A 21,439-nucleotide genomic window follows, 5' to 3' on the forward strand; every position below is an offset into this window, starting at 1 on the left:
TCTCTTTTTTTCTTTCTTTCAAAAAATTCGCAAAAGCAGACAGACAGTGCCGAGGGGCGGGAAGCGCGCTCTGAGGAGAAGGCGAGTGTGTGTGTGTGTACGTGTGTGTGTGTGTGTGTGAGTGTTTTTATGAATGAAGTGGTGACTCAGGATGTGTCATACCCCCGTCTTTATAAAGGAAGTTTTAAACAAGCCTAAACATTTCACTTCGCGAAAAATTAGACTTACCCTCGCATCCTTCTCTCTCTCTGTCTCTCCCTCCATACACCTCTCTGACCCTCGCCGTGTATCTTTCCATCCTCACTCGCGTTTGTTAAAACTAAACAAGTCTTGGGACTGGACAGAGTCAAGTTTTGCTGCCTTTTTTCTGGTTCTCGCTAATTCTGCACTTCTGTCATTCATTCATTTTCCTCCTCACCTCACGCTCGTCCTCTGTAAACTACTGTCGCGAGCCGTTCGCGCGGATACTGAGAGAGAGAGACGAACTTTGGAGCACGTGACAACATCTGGAGCTTCATTTATTTATTAATTTCTACACTTCGGTTTGTTTATTTATTTATTTATTTTCCCGCCTATTTATTTGCAACGTATCTACTTTTTAAAACAAGGACCTGGACAAATATGAAATGTAAGTGTCACATTGTTTATATATTCGCTCTGTTGTATTTTCTAAGTAGGCTACATTAGTGACTACACCGTCGCTAATTTGCTGTTTACAGTGTTGCGGATGACACTTGTTGCTGTAACCGTTTGTAATTAAAACATTAACATTAACTCGCTTAACATAAAACTATGTAGTTGTGTAAGCATCCCTGCTGAGTACTTGAACTGACAAGCCTTTATTGCCATTTACAAACGCGGGGCTTTTTGATGGAAACCTGTACGGGTTGTAAGTGTTAATGGGTAAAGTTAGTTTGACAGGATAACGGCTCGAGGCGCTCGCGGTTAGTTCATTAGAGAAGCATTTATCATGTCGACAGTAATAATGGATCAAGTGTTACTCGCTCAGGGCGCACAGCAGCGTCAGCAGACCGGTTCTTCTCCTAGTGTGATGCAACATGTGTGATTTCCTTCGCCCCAAAAAAAAAAGATGAAAGAGGTGTCCTCTGGCTGAGACTCTCGATATGCTTTTCGGACGTGTGGAAACACGGTCCCACGGGCTCTTGGGACGAACATAGGAGTGGTGTTTGTAGCTGTGCATCAATGATTTGCTCTCCTCCGCAGTGCTGGGCGACTCCTCCTCATCGCTGCTCCTGTCCCTGCTGTTGGCTCAACTGCATCTGTTAGCATCTGCCTTCCCTGCCCACCCTCGGCGGATCCAGACTGACTTTGACAAGCTGACCAATCAGACCAGACACCTCCTGAAGCTGACTCAGGATCTACTGGTGAGTTGATCTGGTGTGACACCAGGAGAGGAAGTTCACACACTGTACTCAGAGATGCTGATGATGATCAGATCTTGATCTTGAGCCTCCGAACAGCTGGGCTACAGTAATGCTCCTTGCAAAGATTTGTGGACAGGAATTGGCTTATCTCTCGCGCTTTCGCTCACACACACACAAACATACGCACACACCGATCGGCTTTTCATTCAGCTGGCTCATATTAGAGCTGAGATAGCAGATTGCGGTAGCTTTGAGTCCATGTGGGAGCAGATAAGGCTCATTACTGTAGCCTCTATCTGACTAAAAAAAACACAGATCCCTGGATTCAGGCCCAGCAGCAGGGCCGACATCCCAGGCTGCATCAAAGCCTTGCAATGTAACGTTCTTAAACTTGCAACCTAATGAGCCTGAACCTACGGGATGGGGGGTAAACACGAGCCTTGTGCTCGTAGACCATCCGAGAGCAAAATGCTGTGGGCTTTACTTGGGTTTTTGTGGTTGCCATGCGATGGAGATCGGTACTTTGAGGGTCTTGAACCCACATTGCACCCCTCACCTCTTCGAGGCCTCCCTTACCTACCTCAGAAACATAAACAGATCCGTGTTCCCATGGTTACTTGGAAGTCCTGTTTACCAGCATGGGTGAAGCACGTGGCACGGAAAGGTGAAAAGTACAGTGCTGCCTTCTATGAAGTTCCACTGTAAATGAAAATGTTAACAGATGTACTGCTTAATGGCGTAGCGCGTGGCGTGATCATTGGTTGGGGTACGATTACAGATTGTTGGAGTCGCTACTAATAGTTCACTCATAAATGAAAATCCCGTAATCATTTATTCACCCTCATGTCATTTGAAACCTGTGTGACTTCTTTTCTTATTTCTTGTGTACATGTGTTCTTAGTACATGTGCCCAGTGTTGTTTTGGAACCCACAAAATTACTTGAAATTAAACTGAAATGAAAATATCTTTGCACATGTGAACTGAAGAAAGAAAGTCATACGGGGTGAGTAAAATGATGACAAAACGTCCGTTTTGGGGTTTCATTTCTACTGCCTTCAGATGTCACTTGTCATGTTTTTGCTGATCTGTTGACCACGCAATGGTTTTTTGATTCCAGTTGACGTTGAGATCATGTGTACAAGGTCATGCTAACTCCAACAATTACTCATTTCGAACACGACAGATTTTCCTTTGAGAACAGAGAATCACCTGATCCGAATCCATCGCTTATAAAACCGAGTCCAGATGCCACCTCCTGTGCTTCAATTAGATACAATAACACAGGGTTGCGTGTGTGTGTGTGTTGTATATAAGGGTGTTTTGCGTCTGCCGCCTTGTGTATGTGCACCAGATGTTACAGCGGAGAACCCTATCAAAGACCCCACTGGTGACAAAAGGGCCCGACGCACTTTGAAAAACATTTTGTTAGTTTTTCAGTGACATGAAGCATTTATTTTGGTTTCTTTTCTTCTTGCACGGAGTTCCACTTTACAGGGGTCAAGCCTAGGAAAGAAAAATAGAATGGGAGTCGACGGAAAGTCCCCACAAGAAAGCTATAAAACCCGATGTGTGCGTGTATGTACAGAATGTGTTACTGTTACTTGTGTGAGGTGGTGAGAGTGTGTATACATGCGATGTTTGTATGACCGTGTGTGCGTGCCGGTGAGAGTGTGCGTGTTGTAAATAGTTGTGGTCTGTGTAGGTGTGGGGCTGCTTGTTTAGCTTTCGGTCTCCACAGCAAAGTGTCCTGATAAAAATCACTCCGATTTATCACGTTCCCGTATTTGCATTCAGGAAGACAGGAGGAGGGAGGGCGCAAGAATCAGTCGAGTGAGGTCATGATCCAAACGGAGAGGGTGGGGGGGGACAGGGGACAAGCAGCCGAGGAGATAAAGAGATCAGAGAGCTCTCTGGATGAGAGGCGCTCAACAAGGTTCGTGTGTGATGATAGTGCCACTGAGATGAAGAGCGATGAGGTATAGGATGGAGTGTGTCATCGTTTGGCTGATATTACGGAGCCTAGGTAGAGAAATGGATGGATTCAGCTGAGGGAGCAGAAGTCCACAAAAACAACAACAAATCAAGGAAAAAACACATCATTCCAAACAGTGTAAGAGTGGCGATGGAAAGTTGGCTTGAGCGCGCTATTATTTTCGTCATGCTAACTTCTGATTGGTCCACGACGTTGTTTTCCTCTGCTGATGGACCTTCGACGACACAAAGGGCGCATTGCACCTGTCACATTATCAGCACTCGTTAGCGTTCACAAACAGCCCTTCGGATGACTCGTAAACAGTCTCCGCTCCATTCACGTGGCAGCCGTATTGGGAACCGGGGATATCGTAACGCATTGTCTAAACACCGGCGGGAGCAAGTTAGGGTCACTCTTCGCCCCTCTTGTGATACCTTAGCAACACCTGAGATTGTTTCTGTCTCCCTCTAGTGCCAGTTGAAGGCAGTGCATCCAGGCACTGAGTGGCCCATACGTCATGGCACCTTTTTTTAGTCCTGACCCTGGAGTTTCCCTGCAGCCCAGTGTTGTCTATTCCACATCAAACTCCTTAGTCACTGCATATGTTGTTATTCTTCCTCTAGAAAACATCCTGTGGCTTCAGGTCACGAACTTTTATTGTCTGGGTTCAGAAGTTAAAGCCCGGGGAACTCTGGGTGACTGCCGTTCCCTGTAATTCCACGGCCGGCGGTTCTGCTAGTGGAAGCCAGTCGTTTCATTTGTGGGACAACTGTTACTCTTTTGTTTTGATTGTTGAGTTCAGAACTTAGGTGCGGACGGAGGAAAGTGCAATGAAGTTTTCATTCAGAATGCAGTTTTTCTTTTCGATTAAAACCTGTTCTGTTTTTCTGTCCTTTCTTTTCAGAAAGACCCGGTGTTTGCCACAGAGATTGATCACCACAGGTTCAAGTCTCTTCCAGCGATCAGCAGCAGAGTCAGTGACCTCAGCACTCTGGAGGTGTGTATGAGGACAAATGGACCTTCACGCTCCCATTTATTATAGTTATTTACTTATTTATCAGGCCCAGGGCCCAAGGTCCTTTAAAGCGTGGGTCCAGTAGTTGCATTGCTCTTTGTATCTGTACATCTCTGTACGCAATGCCATGTTCTTAATTGTCTTACTAATGTTGTTTCTTTCTCTTTTTCTCTCTTGCAGTTCAAGCCTACTCTTTCTCAGCTCTATGCGGACTTAAAGTCCTTTGAGCACCATTTTGAGTGGCTGAACAAAATAACACGCAAGCAGCAGCACAGCTCAGTACCAAAGCTGACAGACATGATCTCCCACATTAAGAGCCTCATACACTCCTTACAGCGTCAGGTAAATGCTCACACACACACATCTTGTAGCAAACAATATGTGCAGTTGTTACCAGATTGGCTTATCCATTGTTTATGAAACCTATCCACATTTTTCTTCAACGTGGAAGTAAGTCAATGGGAGAGATGGTTCATTAGCTATAGGGAAATAACGAGAAGAATAACAACGTGCAAATGATACAATTGTTTGCACTGCAAACCACTCATAATTAAGATAATGCATTCAAATAGTATGGTAAGATACACCAATTTGCAATATCAAGCAGCGAAACGAGCAGTTTTGTACAGCTAAAAATAGCTGGATGCGGATGAGACCGGAAGCCAGACCCATAAAATGTACAAATGGCTGTGCCCACTCAAAAAAAAACAAAGGTGGATAAACTGAAGATGTATTGTATTATACACTACTGTTCAAAAGTTTGGGTTCAGTATGTATTTTTATTAAAGGTATCAATACTTTTATTCAGCAAGAATGTTGTTTTAAAGTGAGATTAAAGACAAGTGATGCTACAACAGTGTTCTATTTTAAATAAATATATATTTTTTTAATTTTCTATTCAGTAAAGAAAAAAGTGTCTCATGGTTTCCAGTAAATATTAAGAAGCAAAACATTTTAACATTGATAATAAGAAATGTTTCTTGAATGATTTCTGATTAAAGATTGGAGTAATGGCGGCTGAAAATTCAGTTTTTTCATCACTGGAATAAATTACATTTTAAAATATATTAAAAAAAGAAAACAGGTATTTTAAATTGTAAAAACATTTCACAATATTACTGTTTTTTACTGAATTTTCAGTTAAATAAAAGCGGCCCTGGCGAGCATAAGAGACTCAAAAACATGAAAAAATCTTACTGAATCCAAACCTTTGAATGGTTGTGTATAACAGGATATATTTAAAATATTTTATGTAATATGTATAAAAGTATTCAAATTAGGACTGTCAAACGATTAATCGCATTCAAAATAAAAGTTTATGTTTACATCCTATATGTGTGTTTATATTCAGAGGTGGACAGTACTCAAGTACATTTAAAAAGTATCTGTACTTTGCATTTTTTACGGCATTATATTTCATAAATAAAAGGTTTTTTTTTTTTACCTTTAATACTTAGCATTAAAAATGTAGCATTTTCTTGTACTCAGGTGAATCTTTGAATTACTTTTACTTGAGTAAAAGTAAGAAAGTACTACATTTCTAATGTAATTAAGTATTAAATTGTATTTAATATGAAACATCAGCAAAAAGTACAATATTATGCTTTGGAATATTGTGAAGTGAAGTTTTGTAAAGAAAAACACACATACATGTATATATTTTAAAAATATTTCTATGTATATATGTTTATACTTGTATATAATTTAGATTATATATATAAATATAAAATATTTTTTCCTTAATATATACATGCAAGTGTGTGTATTTGTATATACATAATAAATATACAGAGTACACACTTTTATTTTGGATGTAATTAATCGTGATTATTCGTTTGACAGCCCTAATTCAAATACATAAAGTCTCTTGGATGCATGGAAGTATAATCAGTGCATTAACGATTGTATTTTTTTTCAATTTCAGATGAATCGAGCGGAGGCTCCCCGGGTCCCTGTTCCCTCTCCCTCGCTCCCACCCAATCCCTCCTTTCACTGGGAAGTGGTTCAGTCCTCTCAGGAACTCCTTCAGCAGTTCAGGCTCTTTTGTGACTGGGCCTCACGAGTGTTCCTGACCCTTAAATCGAGATTACCAGCATGAGGAACCTAAAAAACATTGGGCGGTAAACTGTCTCCTTTACAAAACATCAAAAAATGGCCAGGACTCGATCATTAATATAGTCCAGGGATGGACTGGCCATAGGGTGCTCGGGGACTTTTCCCAGTGGGTCGGGTCAACTGGTTGAAAAATAGTTTTGATGTCAGGGCGGAACATCTGAGTAACAGGAGGGTAGTTGAGTATTTCAACTTGTTCTCTCGTAGCCATTCACAACCTACTCATGATCACTCTCGTTCCAACCACCACCGCTTTGCGCTTCCGAACCAATCATGAGCATTTGATTAACTGAAATGTAGTGCCATAGAATTATGACCTCTCAAAAAAAGTGGTCCTGTCCTAAAAATTGAGCCATATAAAGGGACAGACTAAACCATCTGATACGTCTTAGATAAAAGTGATGCAAATCGTGACAACGATTTTAAAAATCCCTGAATGCTATGTGTGAAGCTGTGGTGGTGGATTATCTGTGGTGGGTTGTGATGGGCCGTGTACGTCCCAGACTGATTAGTTTTTAGTCCCAGTCCATCCCTGTCGCAGTCTGAAGCCTGATCAGTGAAGGAGTCTGATCTGAAAATTCCAGTGCACTCCAGTCGACATCCTGCTTCTGACGCTCCATTTAACCTTAAACCTTCCTTTGCCCTTTCTTTTTTTTTTTTAATACAATTTCATTTTTCAGAACTATTTGTTATTTATGTATTTATTTATTTATTGACTAGTTATTTATTTGATGATATTATTTATTTGGTTTCTTGATAAACGTGTCAACATTCTTTCATTTGCAAGTCAAGAAGTAAAATGTACTCTCTTTCTTATTTTCCCGTATCCATCCGCTTCTGTACCACACACAAAACCACATGTACGACAGCGCCATTTCATGTCTTTTATTAAACTGATTGTATTTTATACAATTGCATTTCCTTTTCACTGTTACCTAGGTTACAATACTCTGCCACTAGATGTAGCAATATTTTGGGAGTGTAATGTATGTCAGTGCTGAAACACTGACCTGAACTTTGCTTGTCTTTCTTTTCTGTTGTTTTTTAGTTTTTGCACAGCATATTGGGGTTTATATTGTTTATTGTCAGTTCTGTGATTCAGGAACATGTTTCGATAAACCTTATTTTAAGCAACATAAGAAAAAGACAACCTAAGCCTTAAAATACTATGTATTGTGATACTTTGGTACTGTAAAGCTGTACATACATGCTGCCGAATGTAAACTGGTATATACAATGAGTGTATACGTATCATATTGTTTTCTATAATATATAAGTGCAGTGCTCTATCAATGTGTTGCAAAATCAACATTACTTTTTTTTCTTTCCCTTCCTCTTTTTTTTACGATTTTGATACAGTATTTACTATTTATTGATATGATTATTATTACGGTTATTATTAATTATAATAATTGTTCAAATTATTTATTTTTGCGAATCAGAAGCAAGACTTCTGTCATGTTTTGTACTTTTTATACTACTCGCCACCAATCATCATCTCTGTTTAGGTTGGTTTCTGTGTCTGCATAGACTGAAAGTTGCTACATGATTGTGCACTAAATATGCAAAAACTGGCTGTGTTTAACTGTGTGCCTTCTGAGAGACAATAAAGGAATTTACATGTAAACTGTAGACATTTGGTTGTTATTATCCATTGTCGAAATATAAATGTAATATACAGTGGTAGTCATACCCCTTCATTTTTTCACATTTTGTTATGTTGCTGCCTTATGTTAAATGCTTTAAATTACTTTTTTCTACATCAATCTACACTTCATACACCATCATTTCAAAGCAAAAACAGAACTTTGTGAATATATGAAAAAAAAAAAATAAATAAAATAAAAAAGCACATTGCATAAGTATTCATACCCTTAACTCAGTCCTTAGCTGAAGCAACCTTTACAATCTCAAGTCTTTTTGGGTATGATGCGACAAGCTTTGCACATCTGCTTTTGGCAATTATCTGCCATTCTTCACCTCTCAAGCTCTGTCAGGTTGGATGGGGGCAGCTGCACATTTTCAGCTTTTTCCAAAAATGTTTGATTGGGGTCAAGCCAAGGCTGTGGTTGGGCCACTCAAGGACATTCACAGAGTTGTCTATAAGCCACTCTTGCTGTGTGCTTAGGCTCATTGTCCTGTTGGAACATGAATTTTCTGCCCAGTCTGAGGTTCTGAAAACTCTGGACTGGGTTTTCATTAAGGCTATCTCTATATTTTCCTGTGTTGAGCTTCCCTTTTACTCTGAGAGTCCCTCAGCTCCACAGCATGAGGCTGCTACCAGCATACTTTACATCTGGGGCTTGGTTTTTGCTCTGATATGCATTTTCAGCTGTTAGACCCTTTTATAAAGACATGAGTTTCTTTCCAAATCATACCTTTTCTCGAAGTGTAGTAACAAATATTAGCAATATGAATGCTCCTGAGCTCCGCACGTCCTGATTTTGCTGAGTTAGATGTGTTCCTGGGTCAACATATTTTGTTGACCCTGGAACAACATTTTAATCCAAAAATTTAATCTTGACCACATCCCTACACCTAAACCTAACCTTACCCATGAGTAAACCCTAAAATCAGTGGAAATGATAGATGAATGACACTGATGTACAAGCACCAAACACTGATTGTGAGCCTAAACTTCACAAAAACTATAAACTGTTTTTCAAATCTGATTGGTTAATCACAATGTTGTTCCAGGGTCAACAAAGATGTTGATCCAGGAACATGTCGTACTTGGTAAAATCAGGTTCTGCCCTGAGGCAACATTTCAACTGTCCTAGATAAGGGTATGAATACTTATGCAATGGAATCATTTAAGTTTTTTTTTCTAATAAATTTGCAAATATGTTAAAAACCTGTTTTCTGCTATGCCATTATGGTGTATGAAGTGTAGACTGATATGGGGGAAAAAGTCATTTAAAGCAGTTTAACATAAGGCAGCAATAACAAAATTTGAAAAAAAAAAAAAATGAAGGGGTATGAATAGTTTTGCAAGGCATTGTAATTATGAATGGTACAATTAAAAAAAGTGGGATATGCCTTTAAAACATAATAACTATTCTTTATTTTTGAGTAGGCCTGCGTATTTTCTTAATGTGGGGTGTAATGGCATACAGTATGAGCACACTCAGCAAGCGATGACGTATGGGTTAAACTACATTAACCACAAGCCATTGCGCAGAGCCAAACCAGTACATAAAAGATAATTTCTTTGTCTACAAAGCTGAATTTAGACTTATCAAGGAAGCGATGTTTGTATAATAACCTAGTGGGTTTATTCCTTTACGTTTTTAAACAAAACCACCGACGATCTATGCACAATTTAATAAAAAGTTCGTCACAGTATTTTTTTGGACCAATGAGACGAGCCAACAGGGGACGAGAACGAACCAATAGCCGACGACTTTACTGAGAGGCGGTCACAGACGGGCGACTGCTGGTTAGTTTGTGCTCTAGATTATTGTTAAGGTTGTGTGGACTATCACTGCGGAGTTCGGCCTTATATAATTACATCAAAAACGGACACTTCACAGCAGTGAACCAAGGCAATAATACATGCATAGAATAATGCACTTATTCCGACAAATATTGTGACGCTTGAGAAACGAAGACATGGCTGGGATGGATTCGAGAAGGCCGGCTCGATACAGCGCAAATAATTCAACAAACAGCCGATAAAACGACCCACTTTTACTTGTATGGAAACTAAGGGGTGAGTTCGCTTTGGCCAGTTGAAGGCGTTTGTCTGCATTTTGTGTTTGGCTTTTTTTTCCATTTCCATGGGACAAGAAGGCAGGAACACACAGATAGATAGCGGGTGAGGGAGGGGGAGTGAAGCAGGAGGAGGAGGATCTTTAAAGGGGAAGGTGGATCAACACTCAGATGGTCTGTTTACTACTGAGACACACTGAGGATCATCACAATTACTCGTGGGAAGAAGTCTTCTAGTTCTCATTTCTACGACAGTCTGTTACCTAGTTTCATATTCTGTTTAGCACAGATTATGTCACTAGCATAACATTTTGAATTAAAAGTTGAATTAATTTCAGAATGTTTTAGATGTGCTTAGTTTTCGCTTTAATGACACCACAAGTTTGTTGCATTATCCAAGGAGCTTGTGTTTCATTGGACGAAGAACGTTTGACCGTCTATACAAAGCAGTTTGCACGACCAGTGCCACACATTTGCTTTATTAGTGACCTTATTTGCATTATAAGATTTCTTCATTTTGTATCCTCCAAAAATTCCAGGCTTAAAATACATGGAGTGTAGTCTCAGACATTCAGGATGAACTGTATATTTTTATTTACAATATGTCAGCAGTTCTCTGCTTTAATATTTGAAATGTAATAGTTAAAAATGTATTAATATTACCATTAATTACGTTTAAGGATTTGATGCTGATGGTCAGCAGGCTTGCCTTTTATAGTGTTTCTAAACGTCACTTAAATTTCAATGGCTTCATGTCCATGGCAGGCAATAATTCATATCACAAAAACATTCTGAACAGAACAAACCATGTTGACCCTCATTTGCCTCAGTGTGTGGTTGTATTCATAGTTTTTAAGCACAAGGAAATGTCAGACGAGCGACGTTGACATCTGCCTAATTTGGCTTGCTTTCACCAAGAGCCAAAATGCTTATTTTTAAGGAATATTGTACCCAAAAATAAAAATTTGCTGAAAATGTACTAATCCTCAGGCCATCTTTGAAACAATTTGGCGAAATTTAGCCTTACATCACTTGCTCATCAATGGATCCTTTGCAGTGAATGGGTGCCGTCAGAAAGAAAGTCCAAACAGCTGATAAAAACATCACAATAATCCACAAATAATCAACACGACTCAGTGAAGCGAACAGCTGGATATTTGTAACATCTAGCATTAAGACATTTTTAACTTCAGAGAACTTTCACTTCATTATGGACTGGTATTTTGGTTAGAAATGATGGTTTGAAGTTAAAATGCCTTAATTATGTATTTGTTTCTTACAGGAACACAGCGTTTTACTTAAGACATTAACTGATAGACTGGAATCATGTGGATTTTTATGCTTTAAACTCTCATTCTGACGGCACCCATTCACTGCAGAGGATCGATTGGTGAGCAAGTGATGTTGGGTCGACCGATATGTGTTTTTCAGGGCTGATACCGATTATTACAGTTTAACTATAAATGTCTGGTGTAAAAATGAAAATTAATCTCAAAATTAAGAAGTAGCAAGGGTTCTGACATTTTTTTTTTTTTTTAAATGCTTTTATGTTATTTTATTGGCAAATCGGTTTTGAAAATGACCAATAACCATAAAAATGCTTACTATCAGCATTGATAATCCGTCGACCCCTAACGTGATGTAACGCTAAATTTCTCCAAATCTGATCCAATGAAGAAACAAACTAATCTACATCTTGAAGATGATTTTCATTAATGGGTGAATCCTTTACATACATGATTATATAGTAGTTGCATTTTATTATCAGCTGTCCCCAACATCTGAAAAGAATTTTCCCATTTTTTTAGTTGTAACACACCAGTTGACAATCACTGTTACTCTTAAATAGTGTTTGCATTTGTATGAATCATAAAAATGTTTACATTTGTTATTACAGTTCTATCCACTAAGAAGGAGACGACAGTACCAGACGTTCTGCCTCAGAAAAGATTCTCTGGCTGAATTCAGAGAGAACTGGCCCAAACTGTGCTAAATGCAAGCCATGGCTGCCATAATTAGAGCAAAACTACAAAACGACTGAGGTTCCTTTACTACAGCCCAACTTTTTCCTCACCAGTTGTGATGGCCAACACTGTTGCTACTCTGGTGGTCCAAACCGAACTCTTACCTTCTCAGACGCCCTCCTCCCTCTCTCCTTTTCCTTCCCTCCTCCCCTCTGTAGAAGATGGAGAGGAGGATGGAGAGAAGGGAGAAGAAGAGGGCAAAGAGTCAGGAACAGTCGGGCTCACAGGTGACATGGTGACATCATCAACACCTCCTGTTGCAGCAGTGGCTCAAAACCCAGAACATCCATTCCAGTGTTTGGACTGTGGGAAGAGTTTTAAGTGGTCATCCAGATTGGCACATCATCAGAGGAGCCATAACAATGAGAGGCCATATCGTTGTAACCTTTGCCCTAAGGCCTTTAAGGGCTCATCTGCCCTACTATACCACCAGAGGTGAGAGCATGCAGGGTCACACAACACTGAATATTGTATATGTATAAAGATGTGATTCTGTGGTGACTGTTTTTGTTCTGTTACATGCTGTTCACCACAAGGTTCTTAATAAAATTGGTTTCGAATGTTGTTTAAGGTCTCATTCTGGAGAGAAGCCGTATAAGTGTGATGACTGTGGTAAAGCATTCAAACGCTCTTCTCTTCTACAGGTGAGCCGTTCCCATCTTTATGATCCAGATACAGTTGAGATCAAAAGTTTACATACATTGCAGAATCTGCAAAATGTTAATTATTTTACCAAAATAAGGGGAATCATACAAAATGTATGTTATTTTTATTTAGTACTGACCTGAATAAGATATTTCACATAAAAGATGTTTACTTATAGTCCTCAAGAGACAATGGCTGTATGATTCTGAGATTCATCTTTCACACTGAGGACAACTGAGGGACTCATATGCAACTATTGCAGAAAGTTCAAACACTCACTGATGCTTCAGAAGGAAAAAACAATGCATTAAGAGGCAGGGTGAAAACTTTTCAACAGAATAAAGATGTGTACATTTTTCTTGTTTTGCCTACATATTATATTTTTCATTTAATATTGCCCTTCAGATGCTACAGAAGATACATACATGTTTCCCAGAAGACAAAATAAGGTAAATTTACCCTAAAGTTCAAAAGTTTTCACCCGCCAGCTCCTAATGCATCGTTTTTCCTTCTGAAGCATCAGTGAGCGTTTGAACCTTTTGTAATAGTTGCATATGAGTCCCTCAGTTGTCCGCAGTGTGAAAAGATGAATCATACAGTCTTTGTTGGAAGGGTTTCAAATACACAAAAATGACTGAAAAGGTAGTAAGGACATCATTAAAATAGTCCATGTGACATCAGTGGTTCAACCATAATTTTATGGAGCTATGAGAATACTTTTTGTGTGCAAAGAAAACAAAAATAATGATTTATTCAACAATTTCTTCTCTTCTGTGTCGGTCTTTGACACTTGTTCACAGTAGGAGAAACATGCACGTGGTGCTGCTGATGCAGGAGCTGGCATTCTGACGTAGAAGATCCATCTCTCTTAGTTTATCTTCCGTATATTCTAGTTCAAATAAGTAAGGCTGGGCAAAAAAAAATGCAAGTCATCGTCTCTGTCGAAATCTTCAGACATGTTTACAAAGACTGTTTTATGAACAACGTACATCTTCTGCTGCATGTTAACAAGACGCAGCGCATCTGGGTTCTACATCAGAACGCCGGCTCCTGTATCAGCAGATTATTTGATCAATGTCCTTACTACCTTTTTGGGCCTTGAATGTGTCATCTGCATTGCTGTCTATGCAGGGTCAGAAAGCTCTCAGATTTCATCAGTTTAGCTTTACAAGTTTACAACAACATGAGGGTGAATAATTAATGACAGAATTTTCATTTTTGGGTGAATAATTCCTTTAATGTGGCAATGCTGAATAAAAGTACTAATTTCCTGTTTACCTTCTATCACAATGGTTTATACATCTAGATTCATCGGAGTGTGCATACAGGCCTTCGCACTTTCCAGTGCTCCTACTGCCCTTTGACCTTCAAATGGAGCTCACACTACCAGTATCACCTTCGCCAGCACACCGGTGAATGTCCGTACCCATGTGACAGCTGCTCCAAAGCCTTCAAGAACTCTAGCAGCCTGCGTCGCCATAAGAATGTACACCTGGGCTTCAAGCCTTACGTCTGTGACGTCTGCAATAAAGCCTTCAGTCAGTCCACTAATCTGCGACAGCACATGCGCATACACACGGGAGAACGCCCGTACGTCTGTGGGGATTGTGGGCGCAGCTTCACACATTCGTCCAACTTGGCGCTGCATCGCATCTCTCACATAGAAGGAAAGGGAAAAAGCGCTGGGAAGGCTGGAGGGGCTGGTTCAGGATCAGCAACTCGAGAGATGGAGGTGGTGCTGACGGAGGATTTGAACACGGTTGGGATGAGCATTTCTGAAATGGTTGGACTCGTTGGTGGACAGGAAGGAGGGGTCGGACAGGTATTCCTGTCTCACAGTACATCCTCGCCTGCTACCTCAGGTACAGCCAATCAGAACATCCTGCCACAGCTGACGCTCACACCTACTTCCTCCACTGTCACGGGCTCAGAGCATATTCACATGAGCAAGGCTGACACAGGTGCTAGTGTTTTGCTGTTTAGTTGTGGCAGCTGTAATGAGACATTTTCAACACAGAGTCACCTTGAGGAGCATCAGACTCTACATCTAGATAGCCTTGGCCCAGCAAGTGCTGGAGGGGTTGCTGCAGAAAATAGCACGGAGGCTGAAGGAGGTGGAGTGTCACTGGTGGGGGCTACACCATTGTTGGCAGACTTTGAAGAGGTTGTTGAAACCACCACAGTTGCAGATAATGGGCAGACGGCGGAGTTACTTGGTCTGGATGCTGTTAGAAATGAGTCAGGACAGGCACAGTATGATCTTCTGCAGACCTTCACTGCATCCGTGAATCAGATGCCCACTGATGCCAGTGTGTCAACGGCACAAGCTACAACACAATGTGCCTACTGTGGGAAAAGTTTCAAAACCAGCAGTGGACTGACCAGACACGTAGCTCAGGTGAGATCTCTTCTGGTAAACAGAGAATATTTAAAAAACAAACCCCCGTTTCTCATAACCTCTTTCTTTTCAAGGCCCATCCTCTTGCTCTATCCGAGTCGCGTTCTCAGTTCAACTGCTCGGCATGTGACCGGTCCTTTCCTCTGCTCTCCTCTCTGCTCAACCACCAGCATTCCCACACTCCTGAGCAGAGGCTGCTTGCTGAGGCAGAGGCAGAAGCAGAGATCGTCTGCCCCTCTCTCTCACTGCCCCTGCCCTCCTTAAAAAGAGATGGAGAAGATGGAGAGAGGGAGATCCATGTCAGTCTGATTGCGGTTACTGAGGAAGGTGAGAGACGAACTGCGAAGCCGTCTGCCAAAGCATCAGGAAAGGGAGCTAGGAGAGGCGGAGGCAGCAAGACATCTGCCACAAATAACGGTAAGAGTGCCGCAGTGGATGCTAAATGATTTTTGGCTTTATATTCAAAATCTGGCATCTCTGATTGTGGTTTTATTATTCTTATTTATGCTTTTAATATGCAGTATGAGGACCTTACATTACCTTACATGGGATAGTAAACACCCTTTTGCACACAGTGTCAACAACTCTCATATTCATCCCACAGCTGTATTTCTGTTTTCATTCTATGCAGAGAGGCCATATCGCTGCTCTGAATGTGGAAAGTCATTCAAAGGTTCATCAGGACTGAGGTACCACATGAGAGACCACACTGGGGAGAGGCCGTATCGATGCACAGAGTGTGGCAAGAGCTTCAAAAGGTCATCACTGCTTTCCATACACCAAAGGGTAAATACAGCTTACATGTTTTGATTTGTTTTTGCGCAGCGGCAGTATTAAAAAATTGAGGTACTGAGGTCATTGCATCATTAAATCAGTGATGTAATGTATTAATTTAATGCCATTTTATATGTTTTGTAATAATATTTATGGGCTCATCCAGTTCACAAGTTCAGCTCACCAACTCTGGTTTGGCCACAGCAGGTAAAGGTTCACATATAATGTACTCACCCTATTGTCATCCAAGATGTTCATGTCTTTCTTTCTTCAGTTGTAAAGAAATAGTTTTTTGAGGAAAAAAATTCTGCATTTTTCTCCATATAATGGACTGATATGGTGCCCTGATTTTGAACTTTCAAAATGCAGTTTAAATGCGGCTTCAAAGGGTCTTATCTAGCGTAACGATTGGTTATTTTCATAAAAATAATACAATTTATAATACTTTTTAATGTCAAACGCTCATCTTGTCTTACTCTGCCTAAACTGTTTTTTTCCGGTTCATGACAGTTAGGGTGTCGAAAAACTCCCATCTCATGTTCTCCCTCAACTTCAAAATTGCCCTATATCGCTGTTTCTGCCTTTTTTGTTAAGGGTGTTTGATCTTCTTTGCATGTTCACTTTGCAAAGACTGGGTCGGTACTTTTGTGGTGATGTAGGATGATTTTGAAATCATCTTCTTCCTCGGCTGGGATCATTTACAACCGTGTTTGGGATTGTTTGAAGCCACATTTAAACTGCGTTTTGGAAGTCCAAAATCGGGGCACCATATCAGTCCATTATATTCAGTAAAAAATGCAGAAATGTTTTCCTCAAAAAACATAATTTATTTTACGACTGAAAAAAGAAACACATGAACATCTTGGATGACAAGGGGGTGAGTACATTATATGTGAATCTTTGTTTTGGAAGCAGACTTATGAAGCACTACTGCAAACAGGAACAAGTATAGACCAATTCGTAGTAGACGGCACAGTTACGTCACTTGCAGCTGCACGTGCATTGTGGTGGCAGAAAAACACTGGTAACAAGCGGACTGAAACCGAAAAATCCACGGAATAAGAGATTAAATGTATTGTTGTGCCTTTGGATGTCAGAATTGGAATGCAAATCATTTTTATAGAATACTGTCATCTGAATAAGTTTGATTAAAACAATAGGTCTACATATTCACATATGCAGTTCATAGGGAACATGTTATTAGCCCTATAGTTACAGCATGAAATTCTATTTAAACCTATAACATTTTACATCTACCTGTTTGTCACAATTCTGACTTTTTGTCTCGCAAGAGTTATATCTTGTATTTCAGATTTTATAACAACAATAGCGAGTTTGTTAATTCTGAGGGGGAAAAAACCCCCCAGAAGTGTGGGATATAAACTCGAGAGAATGACGAGTTGATTTTTCTTATCAGAATTGTAAGATATAATTTCAGAATTGCAAGAATATTCAGAATTTTGAAATATAAACTCAAATTTAATTTTTTTTATTCTTTTAATTCATGGTTTCCATAAACTGCTACTTGAAAACTCTTATTTTCATGTACATTCATAGAGTAGAATATTAAGGGAAGCGTCTTAGGCTACGTTTACACTAGTGCATTTTCGTTTTAAAATGCATAACTTTTGCTACAGTTATGCCTGTCATTACTCCAGGGTTTTCGAACCTCAAAAATGCTGCAGACCCCATTTTAGTTTGACAACTACAGGGTTTTGTTTCAGTGTAAACAGACCAAAACGGAGACTTTTGAAAACGATGGCTTGGCTGCCCACTTTCGCTCTGCGTATCCTTGACGACCCTGAAAACAATAACATCATACTCATGTGGTCATGTGTCATGAGTTTTTGGTTGTGTAATGTACACGGAGATCGTTTCTGAAATGCAGTGAAAACACCAGTGTAGGATTTTTTTTCATTTTAAACAGCGTTTTAAAACAAATATGCACTATTGTAAACTGGGCCTGTGTAGTAATGACGGCAAGAGGCAGAGTGAAACCTGCGCACTGCGCAATATATTTTTTGGGTAATGTTTTTAGCTGCTTTTCACTTTTGGCCAAAAACCAAAAATGCCATTTTCAGCCGATAATTTTCAGCAGCCAAAATTTTGGTGCATCCCTACACTAAAGGAAAGCTTACCAGTGACTTGCATCTCACACAAAGCGATGTAGCGCATGAGTTGTAACAACTACACATATAATACTTTTAGTATGCTTTTATGGTGCTTGTGTGCATGGGGAATGGCCAGTGCAGCTTTGTTTATGAATGACAGAATTTTTATATTTCCTTAATTTTGTTCATGTTTTCTGAGCTGTAAACCAAGATGACTATTAAAACATTTCAAAAACTGTTCTCAACCCATCTAGGTCCACACAGGTGTGAGGGCTTTTCAGTGCCCCTACTGTCCGCTGACCTTTAAGTGGAGCTCACACTACCAGTACCATCTTCGCCAGCACACCGGTGAGCGGCCATATGTATGTCAGGAATGTGGCAAGTCTTTCAAGAACACCAGCTGTCTCCGTCGCCACAGTCAGCTCCATTCTGGGCTACGTCCACACGCTTGCTCCGTGTGCGGTAAGGCTTTCTCTCAGACCTCCAACCTCAAGCAGCACGAACGGACACACTCCGGAGAAAGGCCCTTTCAGTGCTCCCAGTGCCACAAGAGCTTCACCCACTCATCCAATCTGCAGCTGCACCTACGCACACACTCCTCGCGCAAGGACTTCAAATGCCAACACTGCGGAAAAGAGTTTGTCATGCTCTCCTACCTGCAGAGGCACTTGAGAACACACAGTTCTGGGGGTGCAGTAGCCTGTGCGAAGGAAGCAGGAAAGGTGGCTAAAGGTAGCGGGGCTTCGGAGACGGCAATGCTAAATTTAAACTTGAATGTACCCGGAGGACTTACCTCATTGTTTCCCACTGATGGCAATTCCACATTGATTCTTTCACCCCCAAATCTGGACATACCTCCAAACACATCACAGAATTATTTCATGATCCAGACAACTTCAGGGTTGCAGTTGATCCCACTATCCAATCCCACACCAACACAGCCAGCTCCTCCCCCTCCACCCCCTCCTCCCCCACCACCACCTCCACAGACACAGAATTTCCTGCTTCTCCAGTGCCAGTCCAACAACGGAAACCAGCCTAGTCTTATCCTGGTTCCCACCGCATCCAGTACAAACACTCTTCCCACCCCTTCAGAACCACAGACCCTCCCCCTGGTGCAGACCATTCCGGCAATGCCCCAAGTTCTGGCAGCACCCCAAACTCAAATTTCAACAAGTTTTCAACCAGTTCAGACACAGCAGAGATTTATTTTGACCAATAATAATGCTCCCCTCATTACTGCCCAGCCCCAAAGTGCACCGACGATTGCTCGTCCCATTTTAGGCAGCCTCGGTCGTAGCCGGAAAGGAGGAACCAGGCGTGGACGGAAGCCTAAAGCTGTTACCCAAAAAACAGTTCAGACCACACCGGTTAAACAACCATTAATGTTATCAGCTACACCTTCCACATCTACTACAATATCCAGTGCCACTTCTGTTGCTTTAAAGCCAGAGTTCCCACAACTTAATGTTAACGATCCTCCAGCTGTGTCACCTGTCAGCACTAGCCAAGTACATGAAAGCTCTTCAGTTCCTACAGCTAGCATTATGTCAGAGACGCCAAACTCCACACTAACAAACAGTTCCCCCATGTTAAGCAGTGATCCAGAGAGTGTTCCAGTCGTAGAGAAGGCTGTTGAAGAAATCTCAAGGGAGCACTTTGTTCTGTGCCTGAATAAAGAAATGGAAAATGGGGGACAGGGAAATGGGATGGAGGTGAAGGTAGAGATGGAGGGAGGGAGCGATGCAGGGCGGTCTTACGTCTTGCAGATTGAAGGTGAGGGCCAGCAAGAAGAGGGAGGGAGTAGTGAGGGAGGAGAGAAGTCTTACGTCCTCCGTTTTCAGACGGAGGGAGAATGCGAAGGAGATGCAGGAAAAGAGAAGACTGAAATGGTCTCGCTTAACTTGCTGCAAGAGTGGACAGGACAGAGCGAGGGGCATGGAGGTGCAGATGCAGAGGGAAGTGTTGAAGTAGGGAAGTCTTTTGTGCTTCATTTCCAAACAGAGCCTCAGAGCGAGGAGGACATTCAGCCAAACTCGGGCTTCATAGGAGGCCCGGGTGAGGATCTCAGACTTTCTTGCCATCCGGGTCAAGCCTTGGTGCCTCTGGAAGGGCAGGATATGGTATTTGAGCTTGGTGATGAGACAAAAATGGATGGAAGCACCAGTCCGGGGGATAGCGTTCAGATGATTGCACTGATAGAAGGCGAAGGCAACGGTTCTGGGGCAAGGGGGAGTTTTAAAGGTGCTGTTGGGACAAACTCTGGGCAGATGGAGGGAATCTTCCAGTTAGAGGGCGGAGAAGGCATTGTTATAATTGAAGTTAGCACCAGCAGTTTGAGAGAGGGCGGAATAGAGGCAACAGATGTAGGACATACGTTAGCGGAAGGAACTGAGGATAAGCAAGGTAATGATGCACAAGGGGCATGCGAGGAAGTAATGTCAGAAGAGTCGAAACTTGCTGAGGCTGAGAGCATATCGTCGGAGATGGGATTGATTGGAACTTAGGCTAAGTATGGAAAGCTCTAACTGACTGGCTTTAACACAGTTTGCACCTCATGACACTGTTTCAAGTGCAAAATGGCACATTTGTTTACCACATCCAAACTGGATTCATTTCAAGTAATGGTTCTGTTATTCAAAAGTGTTCCTTTTGGACTGTGATTTAATGGTTTTAGAGATTAGGAAGATGAAAATGTAGCTGTAGGACACGACAGGACCTATGTTGAATTTTACATAAATCATTAAAGACCTATTTGTTGTTCCACACATAGACATCCTTAGAACACCACAGTGTCTTCTTCCTAAGCTGTTGTCCCCCCCCACATTGTGGGGATAAAGCATATTGCTTGGTAGTTACAGTTGTTCACCTGGCCCCTACGGGGAGCTATTTCACAAACCACAATCATCAGATACAGCCCAGCCAAAAAAAAAAAAAAAGATTTCTAAATGAAGGAAATCCCTGGTTCTCTTCTACATCCAGGGTGCACTGAAAAGAGAATTTATAAACTAATATGAAAAATGAACTATATTCAGCTACGCTGTCATGTTGACAGTGACTGTACAAAGTGAACTTTTGTAAATAAGTCTACTCTGTTTGTTTTCATTCTTAATATTGGTACTAGGTGACAATTACCAATAAAAATAGGTATGAATGTCAGTATGTGTGTTTGCTGTTTTCTCAGAACTTAACAATATTGATTTTACTTCATATTTGTTTTTTTACATTCATACTTTTGGTAAGACTTCATTGATACAGTTAGTAACTCTATTTGATATTGCTGCAAATCAT

General features: G+C 41.0%; 2 protein-coding genes across 2 annotated transcripts; both read left to right on the top strand.

The window, feature by feature from the left end:
- Window positions 1–217: 217 nt before the first annotated feature.
- Window positions 218–8,117, top strand: il11a (interleukin 11a). The gene is made up of 5 exons (XM_051131311.1): window positions 218–628; window positions 1,225–1,385; window positions 4,263–4,355; window positions 4,554–4,715; window positions 6,298–8,117. The coding sequence occupies exons 1-5, from the start codon at window positions 622–624 to the stop codon at window positions 6,469–6,471; spliced, it is 597 nt and encodes a 198-aa protein (XP_050987268.1). The 5' UTR covers window positions 218–621; the 3' UTR covers window positions 6,472–8,117.
- A 1,778-nt stretch (window positions 8,118–9,895) lies between these two features.
- On the top strand, window positions 9,896–21,328 carry znf628 (zinc finger protein 628). The gene is made up of 7 exons (XM_051131309.1): window positions 9,896–10,197; window positions 12,094–12,655; window positions 12,792–12,864; window positions 14,172–15,263; window positions 15,338–15,680; window positions 15,895–16,049; window positions 18,403–21,328. Exons 2-7 carry the CDS (start codon window positions 12,279–12,281, stop codon window positions 20,653–20,655), a joined length of 4,293 nt encoding a protein of 1,430 aa, XP_050987266.1. The 5' UTR covers window positions 9,896–10,197; window positions 12,094–12,278; the 3' UTR covers window positions 20,656–21,328.
- Window positions 21,329–21,439: the final 111 nt, after the last annotated feature.

The sequence above is a fragment of the Labeo rohita genome, chromosome 16 (assembly GCF_022985175.1).
Source record: "Labeo rohita strain BAU-BD-2019 chromosome 16, IGBB_LRoh.1.0, whole genome shotgun sequence".
NCBI classification, from domain to species: Eukaryota; Metazoa; Chordata; class Actinopteri; order Cypriniformes; family Cyprinidae; genus Labeo; species Labeo rohita.

Coding starts and splice junctions, on each gene's coding strand:
- znf628 (XM_051131309.1), top strand. CDS start 12,279: ATGGCCAACACTGTTGCTACTCTGGTGGTCCAAACCGAACTCTTACCT. Junction 12,656..12,791: donor GCCCTACTATACCACCAGAG/GTGAGAGCATGC, acceptor ATGTTGTTTAAG/GTCTCATTCTGGAGAGAAGC. Junction 15,681..15,894: donor GACATCTGCCACAAATAACG/GTAAGAGTGCCG, acceptor CATTCTATGCAG/AGAGGCCATATCGCTGCTCT.
- il11a (XM_051131311.1), top strand. Junction 1,386..4,262: donor AGCTGACTCAGGATCTACTG/GTGAGTTGATCT, acceptor CTTTCTTTTCAG/AAAGACCCGGTGTTTGCCAC. Junction 4,716..6,297: donor TACACTCCTTACAGCGTCAG/GTAAATGCTCAC, acceptor TTTCAATTTCAG/ATGAATCGAGCGGAGGCTCC.